This window comes from Rhinopithecus bieti, unplaced genomic scaffold (assembly GCF_001698545.2).
Source record: "Rhinopithecus bieti isolate Rb0 unplaced genomic scaffold, ASM169854v2 scaffold_7967, whole genome shotgun sequence".
Lineage (NCBI taxonomy): Eukaryota > Metazoa > Chordata > Mammalia > Primates > Cercopithecidae > Rhinopithecus > Rhinopithecus bieti.
Genome location: NW_016806112.1, coordinates 2,301,196 through 2,324,638, shown reverse-complemented (window position 1 = coordinate 2,324,638; position 23,443 = coordinate 2,301,196). Strand labels below are relative to the sequence as shown.

General features: G+C 41.5%; 1 protein-coding gene across 2 annotated transcripts in view; it reads right to left on the bottom strand.

The window, feature by feature from the left end:
- Positions 1-23,443, bottom strand: part of NR6A1 (nuclear receptor subfamily 6 group A member 1) — a 263,630-nt gene that overhangs the window by 220,751 nt on the left and 19,436 nt on the right. For both annotated transcript variants that reach the window (XM_017874775.1, XM_017874776.1), the window contains exon 2: positions 4,225-4,266. In XM_017874775.1, coding sequence (XP_017730264.1) covers positions 4,225-4,266 — 42 coding nt within the window. The remainder of the gene's footprint in view (positions 1-4,224; positions 4,267-23,443) is intronic.

The window sequence follows — 23,443 nt, the reverse complement described above, 5'->3', positions numbered from 1 at the left end:
GCGCCACTGCACTCCAGTCTGGGTGACAGAGCGAGACTCCGCCTCAAAAATAAATAAATAAATAAATAAATAAATAAATAAATAAACAAACAAACAGATAAGTTGGGAAGATATATTGATTATGCTGTTCTGTTGAGGGAAAGGTCATGTAATTGGAAATTTAAATTTTTGGTTATTGTGTTCACATCATAGTACACAAGCATCATTTATAGTTTGGCTTTGAGAACTTTTCTGGTATTACATTTACAGAAAATGTACGAAAGAAACAAGTTTTGATTATATTTTTATATTTGTAAAGTAAAAGTTTGGTTAAAATTATCACTGTTCTTTTTTCATCATTTCAATTAAAAATATTCGAAAGAGAAAAAAAAATACAAAAATCAGCCAGGCATGGTGGTGTGTACATGTAGTCACAGTTACTCAGGAAACTGAGGTGGGAGGATCACCTGAGCCCATGAGGTCAAGGCTGCAGTGAGCCATGACTATGCCACTGCACTGCAGCTTGGGCAAAAGAGTGAGACCCTGTCTCAAAAAAAATTAAATTAAATAAACAAAAGTCACATGGAATTAACATAGGAGATGTTATTCCTTCCTAGTCAGAATCGCCAGAATATGCAGTATCAAAAAACCACAGACAATTTAACACAACATACAGCCCATCTCAGTCTTGATGCTTCCTATCACTTGGTAGGGCTGAACATGCTCATTTGAACCCCAAAATTGATACAAACTGAGATAAAATTTTATTTTGTCTAATTATTATTATTATTATTATTTTTTTTTTTTTGAGACAGAGTCTCGCTGTTGTTGCCCAGGCTGGAGTGCAATGGCGCGATCTCGGCTCACCGCAACCTCCACCTCCCGGGTTCAAGCAATTTTCCTGCCTCAGCCTCCTGAGTAGCTGGGACTACAGACATGTGCCACTAGGCCCAGCTAATTTTGTATTTTCAGTAGAGACGGAGTTTCTCCATATTGGTCAGGCTGGTCTCAAACTCCTGACCTCAGGTGATCCGCCCGCCTGAGCCTCTCGAAGTGCTGGAATTACAGGCGTGAACCACCGCGCCCGGCCTAAATATTTTTAGAATAATCAGATCCTTATGTATTTCTTCAAAAAGAAAGATTAAAATACCACTAACTTCCCAGTATAGGAATTACTGAGAATATTACCCACATACACTAAGTACAAATTTTTTGGTTTGTTTTTTGTTTTTGAGACGGGGTCTTGCTCTGTGTCACCTAGGCTGGAATGCAGTGGTGTGATCATGGCTCAACTGCAGCCTCCTCCTTAAGCAATCCTCCCACCTCACCTTCTCAAGTAGCTGGGACCACAGGCACATGCCACCACACCTGGATAATTTTTAAATTTTCTTTGTAGAGATGGGGCTCCCTATGTTACCCAGGCTGGTCTCAAACTCCTGATCCTGGGTTCAAATGATCCTCCCACCTTGGCCTCCCAAAGTGCTGGAATTTCAGGCACGAGCCATCACGCCCTGCCAGTAAGTACAATTTTTTAGTCTTTTTTTTTTTTTGATGACTCCTATTCTATACTGATGTATAAAATTATGTCTCAATGTCTGTTCATTCTCGTGGAATAGAGAGGTCTATAAATTGCCATATCTAGCTAGGAATTTTATGCAGAAATGTTTAATGAGCTGGTATTACTTAACCCAGAAAGAAGAATTCAGCAATAATTTTTCTGAGACTATCAAGGACCTTTCTCAGAAAATGGGCATTAGCCATTTGCAATTGCTACTAGGTGCAGAAAAAGAGAATACGTTTGGGTACTAAGTGCTAAACTAGAGGTTTATAAAATGTCCTTTCAAATATTTCCTAATACACTGATAATATACAAGGCTATACTTACTTATCTGTGTATCCCTAGAGCCTAGAGAACTGGGTGTGGAGCAGAGAGAACACTCGGTGCTTAACAAACTGAGCTATCAACTATTTAGCATGTTTTATGTGTAGCTGTCTGAAAGGTTACAGGGCATCTCAATGTACTTCCTAATGTTCAAAAATGCTTCTAAGAAAGGACCATGCCAGGTGTGATGGTTCACGCCTGTAATCCTAGCACTTTGGGAGGCCGAGGCAGGCAGATCACAAGGTCAGGAGTTCAAGACCAGCCTGACCAATATGGTGAAACCCCGTCTCTACTAAAAACACAAAAATTAGCCAGGCGTGGTAGTGCACGCCTGTAGTCCCAGCTACTCGGGAGGCTGAGGCAGGAGAATCGCTTGAACCCAGGAGTCAGAGGTTGCAGTGAGCCGACATCATGCCATTGCACTCCAGCCTGGGTGACAGAGCGAGACTCCATCTCAAAAAAAAGAAAGGATCATGACTCCGGAAAAATAACTGAATTTATCTTTTCCTCCCCCTAAACAAAGGCTACTCATAAAAGAATAATAGAAAACACAGCTAGACCTTGAATAACACAGGTTTCAACTACACAGGTCCACTTACACACAGACTTTTTTCAATAAAAGTTACACCAAGTGTGCCTACCTCTCCTGCCTCCCCTTTCACCTCTGCCACCCAAGACAACAAGACCAACCCTCTTCCTCCTCCCTCAGCATGAAGGCGGTGAGGATGAAGACCTTTATGATGATTCATTTCTACTAATGAAGAGTAAATATATTTTGTCTTCCTTATGACTTTCTTAACACATTCTCTTCTCTAGTGTACTTTATTGTAACAATACAGAATATAATACATATAACATACAAAATATGTGTTAATCTCCTGATTATGTTATCAGCCAGGCTTCCAGTCAACAGTAAGTTATTAATAAAGTTTTTGAGGAGTCAAAAGTTTTAAGTGGACTTTCAACTGTGCAGGGGGTTGTCATCCATAACCCCCACATTGTTTAAGGGTCAACCATAGTATATTCACCTATAGCTGCTGGTATACTGGGGCTATACTACCTTAAATACAAAACTGATTCTGAAATTTACAACTTTTAAAAAGACAAATGTATTTCCCTGGTGTTTGATAAGCATCATGAGAACTAATTTGCCTAACAACTAATAAGTATTAGTTGAAACATGGACATTTATACTATTACGGAGGGCAGAGGGAAATATGTGAGAAGGTCCACAGCCTCAGAGCTTGTATCAGCTTCACGATGATGGAAAGGTAAGCTTTATCACTTATCTCAACAGCAGACTGGTGGCAAAGGGCCAGCCGTAACAAAGTACTAGAATCAGAAAAACAACTCTAGACCATCTCATGGAATCTCAATCTAAATTATCATTTGACCTTTCCACATTATAGCAAAATAAGGTCTGTATACACTGGATACTTCCATGTCCTATTTCTAACCATTATGACTATGTGTCCCAGAATGGTGCATGCCACCACATTTAGGGAGAACTGGAAATTCAAATGATTATCTATGATGAAGACTCACATAGTCCTGAAAAGCATAATTTAATTAGACCTTGAAATTGTAACTCTCATATCTTAACCATAAGACTGTAAATGAAAATTAAACTGTACTACAAAGGTTATCAATTAAAATTTCTAAACTAAATGCTTCTTTGAAAGAAATTATTTCAAAACTATCAATATTTTAGAAGTGTTTGTGAGTATACAGTCGTCCATGTGCATAAGTGCAAGAAATTTTTTTTTTTTTTTTTTTTTTTTGAGGTAGAGTTTTGCTCGTCACCCAGGCTGGAGTGCAATGGCACGATCTTGGCTCACTGCAACCTCCGCCTCCCGGATTCAAGCAATTCTTCAGCCTCAGCCTCCCGAGTAGCTGGGACTACAGACACCCGCCACCACGCCCGGCTGATTTTTGTATTTTTGGTAGAGACAGGGTTTCGCTATGTTAGCCAAGCTGGTCTTGAACTCCTGATCCACCCACCTCAGCCTCCCAAAGTGCTGGGATTACAGGTGTCAACCACCGCGCCTAGCTTCAAAGTACAATTTTTATTTTTGTTGGTTTCATGGAGGGATGGAGAACAAAGCAAGGAGATTGGTATTAAACAGAAATTTTCAGCAAACCAACTTTCTATTAAACAGATAGATCCTAGCCATTGGATAATATCAGAAGACAGCATAACTAGAAAAGACAGAATGTCCTTCCTATAATTGCAAATTAAAGTGAAATAAAACCTGAGAGTCAATAAAGTAAGGCTTATCAATGACACCTTAAATTATTCACTTAAAAGTGTACACACACATCCTTTTCTTACCACAGAATATTGGGTAACATTGAGAACTTACTAGTGCCTGGGTCAAGCTCTGCCAATTCATCCTGACAGAAACCTAAAGAGAAAACAATAGGAAAAAAAATTACAATTTGTGAGTTACTTCAAGCTGACTCCAAATATGAAGTATCATACAGTGGGGGGGAAATCTACACTCAGAAGTCAATTTGGGTTTCAATCCTAGCTCTAATATTTAGCTACTACATATCCCTCTGAGCCTCCATTTCATCCCTTCAATACAAAAACAGATAAAAGCACTTACCACAGAATTGTAATGAGGATTAAACAAGTTACCAAAATAAAATGCTTACCACAGGCCTTGCCACACAGTAGGAGCTCAATATACAACAGCACAAGTAATTATGAGTTATCATGGCAATGTCCGTTGGAATAAAAACTCACAGGAAAATTACAATTCATTTAATACCTGTCATAAATTCTGTTCAACACTGCTAATTCTTTTACAAAAGAAAGCAAAATATATAAAATATTAACTTACACAAATATCAGTGTAATATCATGTAAATTTTTCACAAATGCTGAAGAATTTTACCTATACAAACAAATGGAAGCAATTTTTCCATTAATAAGTACGCTATTCAGGTTGGAATAAATACCTCTCAAAGCACACTTCACATTTCATATGCTCGGACCCAAAAAGTATGAGCTACATTTGTCTAGCTGGTGTATAACTATCCCACTGGAGAGATAAATCAAGCACAAGGAATGGCAAACATAGTAGGTCCTCTATACATCGTTGATGAAAGGTTTTGTTTTTCCTGGAATGGCTGCATACTTTCTCCTGTTTGCTTTCTACTCTTCCTCAGTTTAAATATTTCCTCAGAAAAGTTTTCTCTTGCCTCTTTCACCCTTGTCGCACACACAAGGTCAAATCCCTGGTTATAATTATCTCTAACACCTGTGCTTGCTTCTTCATAGCACTCATCAACAAGGAACTACTTGTTCAGTGTCTGACCACAGTGAGACTGTTCCATGAGGGCGGGGATCCAACTTGCCTTGTTTTAACAGCTTTAACCCCATTACCTCTCACAAGCCTAGCACGTAGTAGCTGTTCAGTAAACAACTGTAGTATTTCACCAGTAAATTCAAAAATAATGGACCTTGATGCTGGGTGCAGTGGCTCATGCCTGTAATCCCAGCACTTTGGGAGGCCGAAATGAGCAGATGAAACCCTGTCTCTACTAAAAATACAGAAACTAGCCAGGCATGATGGTGCTTGGCTGTAATCCCAGCTAATCGGGAGGCTGAGGCAGGAGAATCTTTTGAGCCTGGGAGGTGGAGGTTGCAGTGAGCCAAGACTGCACCACTGCACTCCAGCCTGGGTGATAGAGTAAGACGCTGTCTCAAAAAATAAAACAAAAAAAAAGGGAGCAAAATTAGGACTAGAGAGGCATGAGAGTAACTTCTGTCAAAACTGGGCAACCAAAAGCCAAACCAAAAACTAGCAGTCATGGGGGAGAAATGAGATTCATGTAGCAGGCCAACTGCTTAAACACTTTGTTTTTGTTTGAGATGCAGTCTTGCTCTATCACCCAGCTAGAGCGCAGTGATGCGATCTCGGCTCACTGCAACCTCCGCGCCTCCTGGGTTCAAGTGATTCTCCTGCCTCAGTCTCCTGAGCAGCTGGGATTACAGGCACCTGCCACCATGCCCAGCTAATTTTCGTATTTTTAGTAGAGATGGGTTTCATCCTGTTGGCCAGGCTGGTCTCAAACTCCTGACCTCAAGTGATCTGACCATCTTCGCCTCCCAAAGTGCTGTGATTAGAGAAAGCCCAGCTTAAGCATCACAACTTTTAAAGTCCTTTGCAATTCTGGGCTGTTGTGGCCACATCAAACATGCCACATTCTTTCTTGCCTTTCTGTGATTCCTCCTCCTCCTCCACTTAGTAAAACAATTCATCTTTTAAGATTCAGTTCTGGCCGGGCGCGGTGGCTCAAGCCTGTAATCCCAGCACTTTGGGAGGCCGAGACGGGCGGATCACGAGGTCAGGAGATCGAGACCATCCTGGCTAACACGGTGAAACCCCGTCTCTACTAAAAAATACAAAAAAAAAAAAAAAAAACTAGCCGGGCGTAGTGGTGGGCTCCTGTAGTCCCAGCTACTCGGGAGACTGAGGCAGGAGAATGGCGTGAACCCGGGAGGCGGAGCTTGCAGTGAGCTGAGATCCGGCCACAGTACTCCAGCCCGGGCGACAGAACGAGACTCTGCCTCAAAAAAAAAAAAAGATTCAGTTCTAATATCGCAACAATGAAATATGGAAAACAGAAGAGGCCTCACCAGCATTCACCAAACAATAAAGGAATAATCTAAATACCTGCCTCTTCCACTACATAGTGAGATCTTCAAGGCTAGGGACTGTGCCTTATCCATCTGCAGAGCTGCTTCTGGCCAGAACAGTTGTGGACACATTATGGAAGGTGCTGAAATGCAGGATCAACTAAACAGAACACACAGCCCTGCCTCTAGATCACAGTCTAGGGAAGAAAGTCATAGAATCAGAAAATCTAAAGTCTAGTCTGAATGGTATGTGTAAAGCCTAAATGAGGAGACTGGATCTGAAATACCAGAATTTAGAAGCTGCTTAAAGTGGCTGATCTCAGACCAGCTTTAAACCCCTCTACATAAAGGCAATGGGAATCAGAAAAGCCATGGAGAGATGCCAGGTGTCTTCATATATTCAGACTGCTATAATAAAATACCATAAACTAAGTCACAGTTCTGGAGCCGTGAAGTCCAAGATCAAGGTGCTGGTAGATTTGGTGTCTAGTGAGAGCCCATTTTATGGTTCATAGATGGTACCTTACCACTGTTCTCACATGGTAGAATGAGCTCTTTAGGGTCTCTCTTATACTGGAACAATCACCTCCCAAAAGGCCCCCATGCTAATACCATCACCTTGGAGGTTAGGATTTCAATATGTGAATTCAGGGGGATCACACACATTCAGACCATAGCACCGGGCAATGAGAAACTAACTCCTCGTTATACATGGACTGAATGTTGAACATCAGGCCAGAAGTGAAACTGAGAATAAACTTCATTTCATGTAAATTGACTCAGAAACAGGACAAAAGTACAGGAAAGCAATGGGAAGGTTAGAACTCTCCTAGGTTCTAACTCAAGCCACCTTTAGTTATATGACCTTAGGTAAGTCACTCCCCATTCTGCGCCTCAGACTACTTTGGACATCAAATGAAAGGACTCTACTGGAAGTCTCAAAAAAGGACAAAGCCTAATGTACCTTCTGAAAGTACCCATTGTTGTGAACTCAAGTAACTGATCAAACAAAAATAGAGGGTGACTCACAAACAAAGAAAATACTAAGTAAAATATTTAAGATGGACATCTATTGCTTTTATCTGCCTAGCAACCACTCCCCCCTTATTCTGTTAATGGCACCCTGATTTTTCTTTGCAGACTTCTATTCAAAGGCCACAGGATCCAAGCAGAATTGACCCTAACTTTGTTGTAAATTGGGATCAACAACAGCACCTACCTTACAGGGATGTCAAAAGAATTAAATGACACCAGGTACAGTGGTGCATGCCTGTAATCCCAGCACTTTGGAAGGCTGAAGCAGGAGGATCGCTTGAGCCCAGGAGTTGGAGACCAGCCTGGACAACATGGTGAAACCCTATCTCTACCAAAAAAATACAGAAGTTAGCCAGGTGTGGTGGTGCATGCCTGTAATACCACCTACTTGGGAGGCTGAGGTAGACGATCACCTGACCTTAGGAGGTCGAGGCTGCAGTGAGCCATGATCGTGCCACTACACTCCAGCCTGGGCAACAGAGTGAGACCCAATCTCAAAAAATAATTAAACGAGACAGTGAATATAAAGGCTTTGCACAGTACTTGACAAAGTAAAAGCTCTATATATGTAAGCTGCTACTAACTAATCTCTAGGGTCCATCCAATTCAGTGCTGTGTCTATGGAAGCAAAGTGCAGATTATAGGAGAGTTACTATTAAACCATTCATGGCATCATCCTCAAAGACCTGGGATGGAACCCTAACATCACTAATGTCACTTTGGTTACTTGCTGTGGTTCTTGAACTTTTTACATTTTCAGCCTGTAAACTGCTGGATGTAGTGATTCCAAATATTTGCCACTTCCTGAAGAAAGAAGGACTCTATATTTGCCTTAAAAAAATTCCTCCAAGGGTCACAAAGATCCTGATTATAGAATTCAGTAATTACATCTACATTCCCTCCACTTAGTCCTGAGACTACTGCTAATATGTTGTCTCTGGTTTTATAGATCATCATTAATGCAGGAGCCTTGAGGATATATGGAGAACAATGTTAATCTTACCTACAAACCACATACCTACTGACCACAAGGCAATGAAATGGCCACAGCTGGCTACTGTTGTCAAGCAGAGTTTTGCCCTGATTCTCAGCAACCACATCTAGCTGGCAAAATGATTCTTAGCTAGAAGAACCCAAACCACTGCTAGATGTAACCCCAAATGTACATTAAACTGGATTTCTTCAATTAGATTCAACTCAAAGGCAATCACAGTTGTTCAGCAGAAAGCAGACTCTTGGCCAGGCACCGTGGCTCACACTTGTAATCCCAACACTTTGGAAGGCCAAGGTGGGTGAATCACTTGAGATCAGGAGTTTGAGACCAGCATGGCAAAAATGGTGAAACCCCATCTCTACCAAAAAAAAAAAAAACAAAAATTAGCCTGGCGTGGCAGTGCACACCTGTAATCCCAGCTATTTAGGAGACTGAGATAGGAGAATCACTTGAACACGGAGGCAGAGGTTGTAGTGAGCCGAGATTATGCCACTGCACTCCAGCCTGGGGGATAGAGCAAGACTCCTTCTCAAAAATAAAAACAAAAAAAAAGGCACTGAGTGCGGTGGATCACCTGAGGTCAGGGGTTCAAGACCAGCCTGACCAACGTGGTGAAACCCCATCTCTACTACAAATACAAAAATTAGGCAGGGCGCAGTGGCTCATGCCTGTAATTCCAGCACTTTGGGAGACAGAAGTAGGCAGATCACGAGGTCAGGAGTTCAAGAACAGCCTGGCCAACATAGTAAAACCCCGTTTCTACTAAAAATACAAAAATTAGTCAGGCGTGGTGGCACATTCCTGTAGTCACAGCTACTCAGGAGGCTGAGGCAAGAGAATCACTTTAACCCAGGAGGCAGAGGTTGCAGTGAGCGGAGATCATGCCACTGCACTCCAGCCTGGGCAACAGAGCAAGACTCTGTCTCAAAACAAAACAAAATAAAAAGAAAGCAGGCTCTTAAGCTTCATAAATAAACAAACATACCCCCAAACCCACCTGTCTCACAGAACACAACATATTAAACAGATCAGGAAATATTCTGAGAAATCCAGGGTCTTTGGTTGGTGACTTAAATTGCTTTCAAAAGAAAAAGACAAATGAGAAACAGATTGGTTCCTAAGATGACATCACCAAGTCAGTGTGCAAACAGGCAATGTTACTGCAAAGGTTATATTCACTTGCCTCAGTTTAACTAGGAAGATAAATGCATACTGAAAAGGACATGGGGCCGGGCACAATGGCTCACATCTGTAATCCCAGCATTTTGGGAGGCCGAGGCAGGTGGATCACCTTAGGTCAGGAGTTCACCACCACCCTGACCAACATGGTAAAACTCCATCCCTACTAAAAATTCAAAAATTAGGCCGGGTGCAGTGGCTCATACCTGTAATCCCAACACTTTGGGAGGCCGAGGTAGGAGGATCACGAGGTCAGGAGTTTGAGACCAGCTTGGCCAACAAAGTGAAACCCCATCTCTACTAAAAATACAAAAATTAGCCAGGCGTGGTGGCGCACACCCGTAGTCCTAGCTACTCGCGGGGGCTGAGGCAAGAGAATCGCTTGAACCCGGGAAGCAGAGGTTGCAGTGAACCGAGATCACCCCACTGCACTCCAGCCCAGACAACAAAGCGAGACTCCATCTTTAAAAAAATAATAATAATAATACAAAAATACAAAAATTAGCTGGGCTAATTTTGGTGGTGGCGGGTGCCTATAATCCCAGCTACTCAGGAGGCTGAGGCAGGAGAATTGCTTGAACTTGGGAGGCAGAGATTGCAGTGAGCCCAGATCACATCACTGTATTCCAGCCCGGACGACAAAGTGAGACTCCATCTAAAAAAAAAAAAAAAAAAATACAAAATACAAAATTAGCTGGGCTAATTTTGGTGGTGGCGGGTGCCTATAATCCCAGCTACTCAGGAGGCTGAGGCAGGAGAATTGCTTGAACTTGGGAGCCAGAGGTTGCAGTGAGCCCAGATCACATTATTGCACTCCAGCCTGGACAACAGAGCTAGATTCCATTTCAAAAAAAAAAACCGGAGGCAGCAAGGGTATGGGTATGAGTTAGAACTAGATTCAAATCCCAGATTTGCTATTACCAAATTAACTACTCCAAACCCATGTCTTGAAATAAGGATAAAAATAACCATCACATTCAATTGTTGCGAGATTTGGTGAATATATGTAAATCATCTACTTTATGGCAAGTTAATCAAGCAAATGGCTCTAAGTCTAGGAATCTTATTTCATACAAGAGAAAGTTCCAGTTGACAAGCTCTTCTTCAAATAGGCATTTTGTTTGTTTTTTAAACAAGGTCTTGCTTCTGTAGCCCAGGCTGGGGTGCAGTGGCACGATCATGGCTCACTGCAGCCTTGACCTCTAGGACCCAAGCAACCCTCCCACTTCAGCCTCCCAAGTAGCTGAGACTATGGGTATGCACCACCATACATTTGACAAAAGGCATTTGACAAAAGAAAATGACCACTGATTCCTCAAATTGTGACTGGCTATCAGGAGAGATTAAAAGGTCACTGATATTTTTCCTTTTTGATATTTTGACTATCAAATTGTACATTTACCATGACAGCAACTTAAATAAACTTCTGAGTCTTACCAGTCAGCAAATTAAAGCGTGAAACACTAGCTAATTATAATCTATAATGTGTTAGTGTTACTCAAGCCATGTTTTAGTTTGACTGTAGGAAGACAGTATAGTGCAATAGAGACATGGACTCTGGTTAACACTCTGCCAGTTACTCAGTCTCTTTTGAAGCCTCAATAACCCATACGTAAGATTAAGGCCCTTAAAAGGTAAAATTCTACAATTCTAATCAAACATCTCTTTCTACAAAACAGAAGTTGTCTGTATCCCACATGATTTGCCGACCACTTTATCTCTTGCTTTTCATAGCATCCTACCCAACAGTGTATACTCCATCCACACTGAAGTACATCATGGCTCCCAGAATTCAACATGCTCTTTGGCCTCAACTCCTTTACACGTGCTATTTTCTCTACCTGAGTCAACCTTTACTCACCACTGATATAAAGAATCAAGTCAGGTCTCCTATAATTCCCCCCTCCCTTTCCTGCAAACACTCAAGTCTGAGTTAGGCAATACAAACAACATGGCTGAACCTATAGCTTTTCGGGGACCTATGAGGAAGAAAAAGACTGGTTTCAAAATCCAAAAAACAGACACATCTGCAAATTTGAAATTCAAATGTTTTAATTAAATATGAGATAACATTATTTCACTTAGTCAACTGCAATTCAAGTCTTACATAAACGTGAGATACAGTGACACAGGGCTTGTAGGACTAAGAAAGTCAAAGGTCAAAATAGGTCTTGAAATTGCTCTGATGAGTTCTGTGTGTCTCTTCTACGCTTCCACAGGCTCCTGTGCTTTACACACCACAACCACATCATGATCAGGACCACTAGAACCTGAATTCAGAGAACCCAAGGTTCTAGAGAAGTCTGTTTTCCAGGATCCCCAAGAAAAAGCTAAAAATCTTTACCCGGGTTTTCTATTGATATACAACAGTCACTCACTGGTCTTTCCTGGACCAATCCCCTCTAGTCAGTTGTATCAGTTTCCCATCTACCTTGTCTCCCCGATCATGATTTGGCATCCAATAAAACTCTGACTAAATAGGTCAGATCTAGTCTCAGCCCCAAAGATAACCCCAGCCCTAGGCCTGAGACATGACCCAGGAAAGGCGGCTCAATAAATGTTTGAAGAACTGTTTCTTTCACCAAAAGACAATAATGGTAAGCCACAATGCCACTACAATGAATTTCTTGCCAAAACAACAAATTTCAAGAGAACAATTTCACTGTTCTCAACTTTTAAAGCCTAGATGAGCACTGTCCAATAGAAATTTCTACAATGATGAAAATGTCATATATCTACACTGTCCAATACAGTTGCCACTAGCTACATGTGGCCAATGAGTACTTGGAACGTGACTGGCATGAATGAGAAACTGAATTTTTAACTTTACTCTTAATTTAAATGGCCATATGAGACTGGTGGCTATGAAACAGTGAAAAACCTAGAAGTTGTCCCTCTTTCTAAATTTGTCACACCACATATTCTTGACTGTGTTACAGCATAAAAAAAAAAATATGGAAATGTTTATTTAGGCCAGTATTATTTACTAGCCAATTTATAGCTTTGTCAGCTGTTATCATCAGCCTGCAAATGCAGTCACTTACTCCTTCAAATATTAAGTATCTACCCATACTGTAACAGGCCAGCGGTCTGGAAGGTAGAGATGTGAATAAGACTGACTACAGAGAATTAATAGTCTCTAGGAGTATAGAGCAGACAAAAATAACTGTAGAGCCTGACAATGTAAATGCACTTAATGCCGCTAAGTTGTACACTCCAAATGGTTAAAATGGTAAATTTTACGCTACGTATATTTTATCACAATTTTTAAAAAGATTAAAGCCTACTGAAGAAAAAAGTTGAAACAATATTTTTGAAAAAATTAACACTATGGGACAGATGGACATGATACAACTGGGAAGCAGTGCAGAGTAGAGAGAGCATAAATTTTTATTTCAGAATAGGTTTGAGTCCTGGCACCATTACTTACTAATTGTGTTAGCTTAGGAAATGACTTCACTTCTCTGGGCCAATTTTCTCATCTGTAGATGGTTATGAGTACTCAATATGATGCACTTAGGTCAGTGAAAGTGCTCAGTAGCCATGATCGATATCAGGGAGAGGAGAAGCAGCAACCGTGGAGCCAGGAGCACAGAGAGGAGACAGGAATTCACCAGGCAAACAGGGCTAACTGAGAAACATATTTTGCGGAAGCAGCATGTGAAAGCACTAGAGAGAAAAAACAGAATGTCACTTGGTAATTTGACTTGACTGGAATCTCAGCAGAGCCATATCATAAAGACCTTCAACGGCCATACATGAAGAGTTTTTGGTTTTTATCCTATAGGCAACAGTGACTGAAAATATATGTATACACCTGGGAAGTCTGTCAATAACAGCCCAACTCTGATTACTTCAATACAGGGGCTCTAAAATTTCAACCAGAAAACTAAAAGCACAAGTTGTTGTAAAAAAAAAATAAATAAAAGAAGCCTGGCGCAGTGGCTCACGCCTGTAATCCCAGCACTTTGGATGGCCGTGGCGGGCAGATCACCTGAGGTCCAGAGTTTGAGACCAGCCTGACCAACATGGAGAAACCTCGTCTCTACTAAAAATACAAAATTAGACGGGCATGGTGGCGCATGCCTGTAATCCCAGCTACTCGAGAGGCTGAAGCAGGAGAATTGCTTGAACCCGGGAGGCAGAAGTTGTGGTGAGCCTAGATTGCGCCACTGCACTCCAGTCTGGGCAAGAAGAGTGAAACTCTGTCTCAAAAAATAAAAATAAAAAATAAAAGAGCAGCCAGGCACTGTGGCTCACACCTGTAATCTTAGCACTTTGGGAGGCCAAGGTGGGTGGATCACGAGGTCAGGAGATAGACACCATCCTGGCTAACACAGTGAAACCAGGTCTCTAGTAAAAATACAAAACATTAGCCGGGCATGGTGGTACGCTCCTGTAGTCCCAGCTACTCAGGAGGCTGAGGCAGGATAATCGCTTGAACCCGGGAAGTGGAGGTTGCAGTGAGCCGAGATGGTGCCACTGCACTCCAGTCTGGGCCACAAAGCGAGACTCTGTCTCAAAAAAAAAAATTTTTTTAATAAATTAAAATAAAATTTTCGGCAAGCCATCCGTGGCCCTCCCTTAGATTCTAAAAACTTCCCTATGGGGGGGCCCTTCCTCAACTCTATCTTCTAGTCTCCTTTTGGTACAATGAATGGCTCTGGCATGAGGCTGAGAAGGAATGCAGCTTTTTTTCGGTGGGGGGAAGTAACAAACATGAACTACACAGCCTGCCTTACAGTCATATCTGCAGCCTGCAATCAGCTCCAGACCTAGGCAGATATAGGAACATTTTTCTTGGACTGGCTGATTAAATTCACACCTGCCTCTTGCTTTTTTATCCAGTGAGTGGGATGCCACTTGGGCTATTAGCTTTTGTTTCTCACAGGCAACCTGACAAACCATACTTCAAGAATAACAGAAAATGCTTTTGAATGCAGGAACATAGCACCACAAGTCCACATAGCAAAAAGTATCTGGCTATAAGCTTCAAGTAGTATTTTCTTTTCTCCACTTACAAAGGTCATGGTTACATTTTATTTTATTTTTTATTTTATTATTTTTTATTTTTTTGAGACAGAGTCTCGCTCTGTCGCCCAGGCTGCAGTGCAGTGGTCGGATCTTGGCTCACTGCAAGCTCCGTCTCCCGGGTTAACACCATTCTCCTGCCTCAGCCTCCCCAGTAGCTGGGACTACAGGCGCCCGCCACCTCACCCGGCTAGTTTTTTTGTATTTTTTAGTAGAGATGGGGTTTCACCGGGTTAGCCAGGATGGTCTCGATCTCCTGACCTCGTGATCCGCCCGTCTCGGCCTCCCAAATTGCTGGGATTACTGGCTTGAGCCACCGCGCCCGGCCATGGTTACATTTTTAAAAGTGCAACAAAAACAATACCCTTTTCCTAATGTAATTTTCTTAACATGAAATCTTAGGGGGATACTATGCCCACGTATTTGCTCAACTTAAATGCAGTATACAAGTGTCTATATTTCTATGGAAACATTAACAACTTCCATCTGAGCAACCTACATCACCTTTCATATAGTATATAGTTTTTCTGGCTTCTAGCTTTGCAATTACAGCCTTGAAACCAGACTGAAGGCAGAAAAGTCAGCCCAAGATTACGACATTTCAATTTTAAAACATTAAAAAAAAAAATAAAGACAGTACACAGCTTTCAAGGCTGTAGCTATAGAATCAAAAGGTGAAAACAGTTTAGGAAGGCAATTCAATCTGATGAGTCAGAGGTCATTAGCATTTCTATGGAATTATAGCACAGGTATTTCTCAGAAAACTGCATGTACTGATGATTCTCCAGCATTTTTCATTTACAATTTCTGGTTCTCTGGAGGAACCAAAGGGACTGTTGATAATCCTTCATTTGGCTTGGAGGTTAAGAAATTTCAAGGCCAGCCACAGTGGCTCATGCCCGTAATCTCAGAACTCTGGGAGGCCAAGGCAGGAGGATCCCTTGAGCTCAGGAATTGAAAACCAGCCTGGGCAACATACTGAGACCTCTACAACAACAACAACAAAATGTCTGTCTTTTTCAATCAGCTGGGCGTGGTGGCACGCACCTGTAGTCCCTGCTACTTGGGAGGCTGAAGTGGGAGGACTGCTTGAGCCTGGGAGGTTGAGGCCACAGTGAGCCAGGATCACTGCACTCCAGCCTGGGTGACAGAGCAAGACCTTGTCTCAAAAAAAAAAAAGAAAAGAAATCTCAAAATGCAAAATACTTAATACAGAAAAATGTAAGAAAATGTATACAGTAATCTGTCAGTTGCCATTTATTGAATCTATTACTATGCACCAGGCGTCAGCTTGACACTTTATATGAATTCTTACTGAAAAGTAGCTATAATTGTCTCCATTTTATAGATTTAAACCTATCATTGTACTCCATTACATGGAAAGAGCCACAGAAGTCAAAACAAGAGAACTTCTATTGAAAGCATTCTGACTAATAAAACCCTACCTTTGCACAGTGCATGCTCCGCAACAGCTGGGTGGATGGGAATTTGGCATAATTTCAAAGAGCAACCCTGATGCTCCCATAACAGTAGGACCTCAAAGTCCAAAAAGAATACCACACCTTACTTGATCCCATTTACAAGTCACCTCCTGAAAAATCCAAAATGCCTATGTCAGAAGCAGCTACTGAGGGAAGCTAAGATGTTTTTATTTGTTCATTGTCATTTTGAAGACTGACTTACTGACCAAGGAGTTTGTCTGAACATGGTCAGAGAGCTTTCAAAGTCATTTCAGAAAGTGCCCCACACTATCCTCAACAGATGGTGTGATGGAAGAGAAGCAGCCAGCTCTGCTCAGGAAATCCATTAGTAAGGTACAGATACAACCAAAGAGATGTCCCCACATGTGGCAGAATGTACCTTTTTCCTTATTTGCTTTAAAATCTCCATATAAAAATGGAAGATGGATGCATGAGGGCCTAGAAAATGTTTATTCCTCTGGATCAATCCTAGGAATCTATTCTAAGAATCAGAAATAAAGAAAATAGTACAAAACTCGAGGCCATCTAAAAATTCAAACACAGGAAAATGATTAAATGATGGTACACTTATTCAATGGAATATTCTGCAAACACTATAAATGTTTTCCAAGAGTTTACAAAGGGCAAATACCATATTAAAAATATAATGTAAAACTGTATTCCTGGAATGAGCTCAGGTATATTCCAATACATATATGCATGAAAAAAAAAAACACACTTTGGTCTAATTTCTCTTAGTGATTATCTCTAAGTATAACTAATTTTTCTTCCTCCATTCTACTTTTCTGATTAAAACATATTGTTTTTATAAACAGAAACATACATTTAAAAAATCCTGGCAGGGCACAGTGGCTCACACCTGTAATCCCAGCACTTTGGGAGGCCGAGGAAGGCAGATCACCTGAGGTCGGGAGTTCGAGACCAGCCTGACCAACATAGAGAAATCCCGTCTCTACTAAAAATACAAAATTAGCCGGGCGTGGTGGCGCATGCCTGTAATCCCAGCTACTCAGGAGGCTGAGGCAGGAGAATCGCTTGAACCCGGGAGGCAGAGGTTGCAATGAGCCGAGATCGTGCCATGGCACTCCAGCCTGGGCAACAAGAGTGAATCTCTGTCTAAAAAAAAAAAAAAAAATTATAAGAAACAGGCCGGGTGCGGTGGCTCACGCCTGTAATCCTTGTTTTGGGAGGCTAAGGCGGGTGGATCACCTGAAGTCAGGAGTTCAAGACCAGCCTGGCCAACATGGGAAACCCCATCTCTACTAAAAAATACAAAAATTAGCCGGGCATGGTGGTGAGTCCCTATGCAATTCTCCCTGCCTACTCGAGAGGCTGAGGCAGGCAGAACTGCTTGAACCTGGGAGGCGGAGGTTGCAGTAAGCCGAGATCACGCCACTGCACTCCAGCTTGGGCGACAGAGCGAGATTCCGTCTCAAAAAAAAAAAAAAAAAAAAACCCTAAGAACAAAATGATTTGGCTAAACTGTCTATAATCAATAGCTTCAACTGAAGGGGAAAAAAAGACTACCAGACATTCTCTAAATGACTTTTAAATTACTACCTTATTAGAAACACGATTCTGGGCACTAATCTTTCTTACATACTAGTCATGAATGCTTAAAGCTCAGTACTACCTCCCATGTCCCAGTTTCAGAAATCCTTTGTGTGGTAACAAAGAGATACAACATCTTTAACCTTTCATCCCAGGATCTTTCAAATCTAAAGTAAAGCTAGTTAATCACACCTATGAAATAATTCTGGGCCAGGCACAGTGGCTCACACCTATAATCCCAGCACTTTGTGAGGCCCAGGTTAGGTGGATCACCTGAGGTCAGGAGTTCGAGACCAGCCTGGTCACCATGGTGAACCCCATGTCTACTAAAAATACAAAACTTAGCCAGGCGTGGTGGCAGGCACCTATAATCCCAGCTACTCGGTAGGCTGAGACAGGAGAATCGCTTAAACCCAGGAGGCAGAGGTTGCAGTGAGCCAAGATTGCACCACTGCACTCTAGCCTGGGTAGCAGAGTGAGACTCCGTCTAAAAAAACGAAAAAGAAAAAAACAATAATTCCAAAAGCAATTTTTAAAAACTATTCAAACCTGGTGAGTTAAGACAGAAGATCAACAACCAAGATTTTACAGCTCTACATAAATACAAAAGATACTCTACAAAACAGGACTAAGGGAGAAAAGCTCCTGCTTTTCTTAGATGCTAAACTTTCCTATATTCTAAAATCAAATTCGACAAATATTTACCTAGTGTTTTCCATGTATAGGCTGCTATCGCAGATTACATTAGAAAAATAGATGAGTAAAGCTGGCTACCCCTAGATTCTTACAATCTAACATAGAAAATAGAAAACAGACCGGATACAAGGACTTTTGAAGTAAAAGCCCTAATGGAGACATTAACAGCAGTGGTCAAACACTGTTTATTTCTTCTTAGGGAAAACTAGAAAAAAGTTAATGACAAAATAACACTTGAATCACACTAGTAAGGGAGGAAAGAAAGAATGTAAATACAGACACATTACCAGTAATACTCAGCCATATATACCTTTTGGATGTCCTTCCACTGCTGGCAACTATTTCCCCTAGAAGCAGTCACATCCTTACAGATGATTATACAGATTTTGTCTGTTTTTTTTTTTTTTTTTTTTTTTTTTTTTTTTTGAGACAGAGTTTCCCTTTGTCACCTAGGCTGCAGTGCAATGGCACAATTATGGCTTACTGCAGCCTCGACCTCCCAGGCTCGAGGGATCAACCCAACCCACCTCAGCCTCTCGAGTAGCTGGGACTACAATCATGTGCCACCATGTCCAGCCTGACGTGTCCTTTACTAAATGTCATCAGGGGCAAGAAAGGCCTATCCCAGCACATACACGACCTTCGCATCCTGGGTTGGATGGTCTCATCCACATGCTTTCACTTACACTTCCCAACTGATGATTCCCCTTCTCCCCCAAACTTTCAATTCTGGGTAAGACTCTTCTCCTGAACCACAGACCCATCTATCCAAATGTCTATTGTCAATATCTACCAGCATAAATAACCCATAGGCTCCATCAATTTCAACATGTCAAACTGAACCTATTATTTTCTCTTTGAATCCTCTTTCTCCTGTGTTCTTCACTCAGGTTCCAGGTACCACCAATTCTCACCCCCCAAGCCAGAGATCCCCAAAGACTCCTCCCGGGCTCCCACTTTACCACCCTTCCCAACACTCCACCCCAATTAATACAGTCAATAACCAGGACATTTTCATTCTCTCTCAAATATCCCTAGATCAAGCTCAAGTCATCTAAATCACCCTATAATCCTAGACTATTATGACTGCTCCTCTCTCTTCCTGGAATTTAATTTCCTAATCCACTCAAAAATCCTGTTTGATCCCCTTTTCAGCTTTTAGCATACATTAATAGCATTAAATTACAGAAATAAACAAATCCAACATTTGAAAAGCCACTTTTTGCAACCTTATTTCCTCAAAACACCCCAAATCTTGAAAAGGATAACACTTAAATTCCTATTTGCAAACTCTAACTCTTTATACAGAGACGCAAATATACCAACTTTGATGTTAAAGCAAGTAAGATATCAATAAAGTGATACACTAAGCAAGATGCCTCGCTCCAGTATTAACAAGCTATTTGTATAAGGCTAAGTGATCTACTCCCTCTGTACTTAGATTTTTCTCTTCAGGAAAGGATCAATTTTCTTAGGATCATTTTTCAGCTCTAAAGTCCATGAGTTTATCAAAAGTTGCAGTCGTGTATAACAGTGGGTACAAATCATACAATGCTAACACTTGAGGAACCCTTAAGGGGTTATCAAGATTCTTAGTTTTTAAAAAACTAGAAGGATAAACTATAAATCATTCCTAATCTCTTCCAGCCCGATGTAGCCTCCATTTTACAGAAGGGAGAAACTGTGTAAAGGGAATAACATTTGTAGCATTGCTATGATTTAAACACTAATTGTGGTCCCATAGGCTTCAGCATTTCCCCGATCTAAAAATGGGAACAAAAGAACTTACTTAACAGGGCTGGTGTAAGTGTTAAATAAATATAAGCACTCAAAACAGTACCTAGCATATAGCAAATGTTCAATAAGAGTTACCCATTATTGGCTGGGCGCGGTGGCTCACGCCTGTAATCCCAGCACTTTGGGAGGCCGAGTCGGGCAGATCACCTGAGGTAGGGAGTTTGAGACCAGCCTCAGGTGGAGAAACCTGAGATTTAGTAGAAATCTCTACTAAAAATACAAAATTAGCCAGGCGTGGTGGCTCATGCTTGTAATCCCAGCTACTCAGGAGGCTAAGGCAGGAGAATCACTTGAACTTGGGAGGCGGAGGTTGCAGTGAGCGAGGTCCGCAGCATTGCACTCCAGCCTGGGTAACAAGAGTGAAACTCCATCTCAAAAAAAAAAAAAAAAAAGAGTTACCCATTATTATAATTGGAAACCAAAACACAAATATAAACAGACTCAGAAAAGACATTTTAATTTAAAAAATCTAAACCACTTTGCAGCAGCTCTAGGGAAAGTGTTCCATTCTGCACACTTAGGCAACAGGACCTTTTATTAAGTGCTATTACTGAGAGGTCAGCTTCGTCATGAGGTTGCAGTATTCACGTGAAAATTGACCTCCGGGTCAACCATTCAGATCTCAGATCACCCAATCAATAAAATAATTAGGGTTTTTTTGTTTTGTTTTGTTTTTTTTAAGAGACAGGTCTCGCTATGTTGCCCAGGCTGTAATGCAGTGGCCATTCACAGGCACGATCATAATGCACTCCAGCGTCTAACTTCTGATTCATGCAAGCCTCCTGCCTCAGCCTCCCTAGTAGCTGAAACTATAGATGCACACCATCACACCAGCTTGTTAAAGCACTACAGATACTAGTATACCCTGCCCCACTAAAATCACACTCTTACTTACATAATGCATGTTTCTTTACAGTTTTTTTTTTTTTTTTTTTTTTTTGGAAAGGGGCTTTTTTCCCCAGGCTGGAATGCAGTGGCGCCATCCCGGCTCACTGCAAGCTCCGCCTCCCGGGTTCACGCCATTCTCCTGTCTCAGCCTGCGGAGTAGCTGGGACTACAGGCGCCCGCCACCGCGCCCGGCTAATTTTTTGTATTTTTAGTAGAGACGGAGTTTCACTGTGGTCTCGATCTCCTGACCTCGTGATCCGCCCGCCTCCGCCTCCCAAAGTGCTGGGATTATGCCACCGCGCCCGGCTCTTTACAGTTTTTGATACCTATTATAAGTTCAACAGGTTTAGAAGTTCCTCTTCTAGCATTAACATACATTAGCACAAACATAATGTTAGAAATGCATCCCGTTCCCTACAGCTTAACCGGACTTCCACAGTAAGAGATGATTATTTGGTATATAGCTGTTCTGAGTTTAACAATCTTCTCTCTGAATATGCCTCACATTCCTGAAGAAGTCACAGTGACCACACTATTCAAAAAGTAAATACTAAGGATATCAAATGAGAAGAACACATTTGTAAGGTCAGCAAGGCAAACTTTAATACAAGCTGACCTGGAAATTGAGACTGTATAGACACATTGGTTACTTTCAGTTCCTACCATGTTAAGGCTCTCACGTTTCTAGTTTATATTATTCACACTTCATCTTGTATCAAATAGTATTTAAGAGGCTAATGCTATTTTGTTTTGTTTCCTAAAAGGCATTAAGGATCAGAAGTCTCCCCCATTCCACATGGAGTTCTGCTTCCATGTCACATGCCCAGGGCCAGCATTTTTAAGCAAGGTCTCTTTGCTTCTTTGCCTCCCCACTGGCAAGGATTGGTCCTAAACCTCACAACAGCATCTTTCTCCAACATCACAAATTGGCTTTGGACTTTGCTCTTCTCCTTAGAAATACATAAGGGCATCTTTAAAAAATAAACAAATAAATAAAAATCATGACCAGTTAAGAAAAAAAAAGTCAAGATTTTTAAACAAGCAATTTTCAAAGACCATACTTGTCTCCATGGCTAAAAATGAAGTCTGGCTTTAATTCTTGCATCTACCATTAAAACACGTTCTCCTAAATACTAGACTCCTTAAGGTACAAATGGCCCTTTGTATCCTCTACCAGAAGCTGGTGCTGAGATTCCAAGAGTGCAAGCCCTGGATCAGACACATTTCGGTCTGAGTCTCATCTCTCCCACTTATGGGGCCAAGTCACTTAACTTGCTCTCACATCTGCAAAATAAAAATGTTACTCTCCTTATAAGGTTGCTGCATGTAATTATCACACAGTAGGCACACAACAAATTTCAGCTCAAGAAAAAAGGAAAGGCAAACCATTAACCACAAAATTTTCAGAGAAAGACACTAGTCAAACCCAAGTACTAATTAGGCTAATACCGCACATCAATAGAATTGTTAAATCACAACTCAGCAAATAAATTAGTTGAGACAAAACTTTCTAACAAGAACATGAACAGTTCAATGTATGCTCTAAGAAGGAGAAAAAAATTAAGTTTTTGTGTGTGATTTACAATTTAAGTGGTAAAATTCTTCTAGATAGAGCACTTATGAGCTTGATAATATCATTCCAAACTCCTGGCTGGAAGTCCTTCTTACTTCATTACTTCATACCAAGGCATGCTGACAAACCTCCTTGCCCTGAGCTAAGCTCTGGATTGAGACCCTGGATTCAAAGTGTCACAGAACAAGAATTACATATTCTAGCTTACACCAAGTATCAGAAAAATTTTACTAAAATATCAATTAAACCAAGTGTGGCGTGCCATACACTACATGAATCTGGTGCCTGGGATCAAAAATCTATTAGAAATAGGTTTCAGCCGGGCGCGGTGGCTCAAGCCTGTAATCCCAGCACTTTGGGAGGCTGAGACGGGCGGATCACGAGTCACGAAGATCAAGCGACCACCCCCCTGGCTAACCCATGGTGAACCCCGTCTCTACTAAAAATACAAAAAACTACCGGGCGACCTGGCGGCCGCCTGTAGTACCAGCTACTCGGAGGCCCCGAGGCAGGAGAATGGCGGAACCCGGGAGGCGGAGCTTGGACAGTGACTGAATCCGCCTGCACCCAGCCTGGGCGCGAGCAAGACTCCGTCTCAAAAAAGAAAAAAAAAAAAAAAAAAAGAAAATAGGTTTCACAAGATAATTTACAAGAACCACAGCCCGGGCACGGTGGCTCAAGCCAACCTGTATCCCACACTTTGGGAGGC